This window comes from Odocoileus virginianus, chromosome 2 (assembly GCF_023699985.2).
Source record: "Odocoileus virginianus isolate 20LAN1187 ecotype Illinois chromosome 2, Ovbor_1.2, whole genome shotgun sequence".
Classification (NCBI taxonomy): domain Eukaryota; kingdom Metazoa; phylum Chordata; class Mammalia; order Artiodactyla; family Cervidae; genus Odocoileus; species Odocoileus virginianus.
In genome coordinates this window covers 89,238,828-89,243,505 of record NC_069675.1, presented here as the reverse complement: position 1 = coordinate 89,243,505, position 4,678 = coordinate 89,238,828, and the positions used below count along the sequence as shown (strand labels likewise).

Genomic DNA, 4,678 nt, shown 5'->3' with positions numbered 1-4,678 from the left:
TTTATTAGTTGGAGGCTAATTACTTTACAGTATTGTAGTGGTTTTTGCCATACATTGACATAAATCAGCCATGGATTTACATGTGTTCCCCATCCTGAACCCCCCTCCCACCTCCCTCCCCATCCCATCCTCTGGGTCATCCCAGTGCACCAGCCCCAAGCACTTGTCTCATGCATCCAACCTGGACTGGCGATCTGTTTCACACTTGATAATATACATGTTTCAGTGCTGTTCTCTCAGATCATCCCACCCTTGCCTTCTCCCATAGAGTCCAAAAGTCTGTTCTAATTATACTTCCTTCTTACTGAGTTTCCATATAGGGGCAATAAAAATACCAGATTTCAAAACAATTTATTAGATGATGATGAGGTTAGAGAGATTATGGGTATATAAACAAAATTAATAAAACCACAGAAGTACTAAAACCAAACTGAGTTTATCTTAAATACAAAATAAATATGCAGAAACCCGTTTCTTCTCTGTACACTAACAACAAACTGTTAGAGATATTAAGAAAATAATCCTACTTTAATTGCATCAAAAAGAATAAAATACCTAGGAATAAATTTAACCAAGAAGATGAAAGACCTTGAAAAGCATTCATGAAAGGAATTTTAAAGATGACACAAACAAATGTGAAGATATATAGTACTCATGGACTAGAAGAATTCATATTGTTAAAAGGTCCATACTACCCAAAGCAATATACAGATACCATTGGCATTTTCTTTTTTTTTTCCCTGTGTTATTGTTTCTTTTTTTTTTTCCATTTATTTTTATTAGTTGGAGGCTAATTACTTTACATCATTACAGTAGTTTTTGTCATACATTGAAATGAATTAGCCATGGATTTACATGTATTCCCCATCTCGGTCCCCCCTCCCACCTCCCTCTCCACCCGATCCCTCTGGGTCAGACCATTGGCATTTTCAATGAGACTAGAACAACTCTGTTTATTGAAGAGACTCTCCTCTCTTGATTGTATATTCTTGATGACTCTGTTGAAAATTAGTTGATGGTATGTCCTTCGTTTTATTTCTGGGTTCTCTATTCTGTTCCATTGGTCTTTATGCCAATACTAAACTGTTTTGATTCCTGTGGCTTTGTAATATATTTTGAAATCATGAAGTATGAGGCCTCTAGCTTTGTTTTTTATTCTCAAGATTGTTCTGACATTTTGAGTCCTTTATAGTTTCATATGAATTTTAGGATTTTGCTGTCTATTTCTTTAAAAGAGTAATTGGGATTTTAGGATTTAATAGAAATTTCAGTGACTAGATCAATTCATATATTATGGACATTTTAACAATGTTTCTTGCCTCTACCTGCTTGGATGGTTTCCACTGTTTGGAATACTCTGTCCATTTCTTCTTTCTATTAAATTTCTTTTGTCCAAATTTATGAAGTCCCTGTAATGTCTTATAAATAGTAATAGAATTTTACAGTTCCTTAAATACTGACTATTGTCAAGCTTATGAGGGAATTACTTGCCAATAACTTTCCCCCACTATAGGGGATTCTCTGGTGGCTCAGATGGTAAAGCGTTTGCCCACAATGTGGGAGATCCGGGTTCGATCCCTGGGTCCAGAAGATCCCCTAGAGAAGGAAATGACAACCCACTCCAGTACTCTTGCCTAGAAAATTCCATGGATGGAGGAGCCTGGTGGGCTACAGTCCATGGGATCGCAAAGAATTGGACATGATTGAGCTACTTCACTCACTCACTGTCAAGCTTATGACGGAATTACTTGCCAATAACTTTTCCCCACTATATGGGTAGCAGAAACTGTTTTCCTGAAATCAAAATTCTTAGCAGTACTAGCTTGGCATTGAACATGTATCTGGTCAAGGTCATTTATAGAGACTGAGTGATCTGGTTTCCAGTTCAATACTCTTACTGTGATTCAACAGCACCTCTTATTATCTCTTTGGGTATCAAGTGAAAAATGGGTACAAAGCAAAGATTACCTAATCATCTCTTAGGTCATCACCAAGTAATGACTTTTAATCTTGTTATTTCTTCTATGAGTAAACTTGGTCCCTTAATTTCCTTAAACCCCTCTTCATATCTTTGTTCCTCAGGCTGTAGATGAAAGGGTTCAACATGGGTGTCACTATGGTGTACATAACTGTGGCTACCCGGTCCTTCACCACTGAGTACATGGACAGTGGCCTAAAATACACATAGATGATACTTCCATAGAAGAAGACCACCACGGTGAGGTGGGAGCCACAGGTGGAGAAGGCCTTCCACTTCCCAGCGGCAGAGGGGATTTTGAGCACAGTGACGATGATTCTCAGGTAGGAGAAGAGAATGCACAGGAAAGGGGTGGCAATGACAGCCAGGGTCTCGGTCATGACCACCATCTGGCTGGATGAAGTGTCAGAGCAGGAGAGCTTGAGCACAGGCTGGGTATCACAAAAGAAGTGCTTGATGACGTGGGAGGCACAGAAAGACAGGCGGGACATGAGTAACACACGCAGCAGGGAGTGCAGGTGAGAGATGGTGCACGAACCCAGCAACAGGAGGAGGCAACGCCGTGGGCTCATGACCACATCATAATGGAAGGGGTTGCAGATGGCTACCAGCCGGTCTATGGCCATTGAGGCCAGCAGGTAGCTGTCAGTGTTCCCCAAGGCCATGAAGAAGTACATCTGGATCAGGCACCCCATGTAGGAGATGAATTTTGTCTCTGAGAGTAAGTTCACCAGCATGTTGGGCACAATGACTGTTGTGAAGCAGATATCCATGAAGGACAGGTTGCTGAGGAAAAAGTACATAGGAGTGTGGAGCCGAGAGTCAGAGTGGATGGCCAGGATGATGAGTCCATTCCCCACCAGGGTGATCAGGTACATGACAAAGAAAACAGTAAAGAGGGGTTTCTGCATCTGGGGGTTGGAAGAGAGGCCCAGGAGGATAAAACCTGAGATGCTGCTGCTGTAGTTCTTCATCTCCATGTCCTTGACCTCTTGGTCAGGGTTTGGAGGCGCTGTGGGAGAGATGTGAAGGGAAATTTGATGAAGATGGCTCTTTCCTAACCCCCAGCCTATTAAAAAAAAGGAAGCCCACTGCTTTTTGTTAGGGTTTTAAAGAATACTTATTACAAGAAACTACAGAGATCAGGGGATAAAATCCTAAAAGGGGAAAGGTTAACAATTTTAAGGTACACCCTAAATGAGAAGATAAGGTTCCCCAGGTGTTCTTAGAAACATCTATGGAGCATAATTTTTTTGAGTTCTTTTCTGAAAGATTCTTAGGTTGTTTTAGGTTTTTGCTTGACCAACATCCCTAATCAACTCCCTCATTCCTCCCTGCCTTTTTTTTCTTGTTGTAGGGGAAAAGTCTGCTGGGTCCCACCTTGAATCAGGATGCTTTCATTCAAGAGGTCCCAATGAATGAGGTCCTCTCATTTGGATCCTCTCCTGTTCATATGTCCAGAGGTGGTGGTGGTGGTGGTAGTGAGGGTGGGACAAAAGTGAGCACTGAATTTCATCCATGCTTCTCAGTATTCACAGAATTCAGATGATAATTTTTTATGGCTTTGGAGTAAAACTTGCTTAATGTTCATTTAAGCATTTCCATTTGTCTAATATGTTCTTGATGCTTAGATTTTATGTTTTTGGCTCAGGGATGCCACTCTAAATAGTCATATTATCAAGAATGGCCTATATTACCAAGATTAATCTTTTCAATATATTGCATTTTCTGATTAAGAAAGTATGAAATTCTTGTTCTAAACATTCTAATATTATAGGAAATTCAAATGCTGTATGTAAGGGCCCCATTCTCACTAGTGTCATGGAAAAGACTGGCAAAATGATCTGTGTTGCCACTATTAAACTACACTGTTCAGATGATAGTCTGACCCAAAGGAAAACTTTTGCTGTCTGACTCAGCAAAAAAGCAAAATGGAAGAAACAGAAGGCATAAACATTAGAAAAATTAAACTTGTCATTATTTTTAAGTAGTTTGATTGTATATCTAAAGAAATCCAAGACAGTTACCTGAAAACTTCTGAATCCTGGGTAGATTTCAGCGAAGTTGCCTAGTACCAAATAAATATACAAGTATTAACACTCTTCCTGGGATTTCCCTGGTGGTCAGTGGTTAAGAATCTGCATACCAATACAGGGGACATAGGTTCCATCCCTGGTCGAAGAGGATCCCACATACTGTGGAGCAACTAAGCCCATGTACCAGAACTGCTGAGCCCGCATGCTTCTGTTACTGAAACCTGCGCGCCTTAGGGGCCCTGCTCAGCAGCGAGAGAAGCCGCCGCAACGAGAAGCCTGTGCACTGCAACTGGAGGGTCGCCCCTGCTTGCCACCACTAGAGAAAGCCCGTGCACAACAGTGACGGCCCAAGCAGCCAAAATACATGCATGCATACATAAATAAACCAAATGTAGCTCTTACTATTTATTTGTTCAGCAATAAATGGTTACTGGAAAAAAAATACTACTTCATGGTAGCAATATGTAATGGAAAAAAAAGTTACAACTGAAAATGGTAAGCAAATCTGAAAAATGTTTAGGGTATACCTGAAGAGGGGAAAAAGAAATGGTGATGAGCTACATGAGGAGACTATAACAGAACACAAGACGAGGATCTGAATAAATAGAATAAATTTTAGGAATATTGCTAAAAATGGAAGATTCACTATTTAAAAATGCTAATT

At 40.3% G+C, this 4,678-nt stretch overlaps 1 protein-coding gene across 1 annotated transcript; it reads right to left on the bottom strand.

Moving 5' to 3' along the window:
- Positions 1-2,022: 2,022 nt before the first annotated feature.
- LOC110123866 (olfactory receptor 1L4) lies at positions 2,023-3,023 on the bottom strand. Its single transcript, XM_020872146.2, has one exon. The coding sequence runs from the start codon at positions 2,956-2,958 to the stop codon at positions 2,023-2,025; it is 936 nt and encodes a 311-aa protein (XP_020727805.2). The 5' UTR covers positions 2,959-3,023.
- Positions 3,024-4,678: the final 1,655 nt, after the last annotated feature.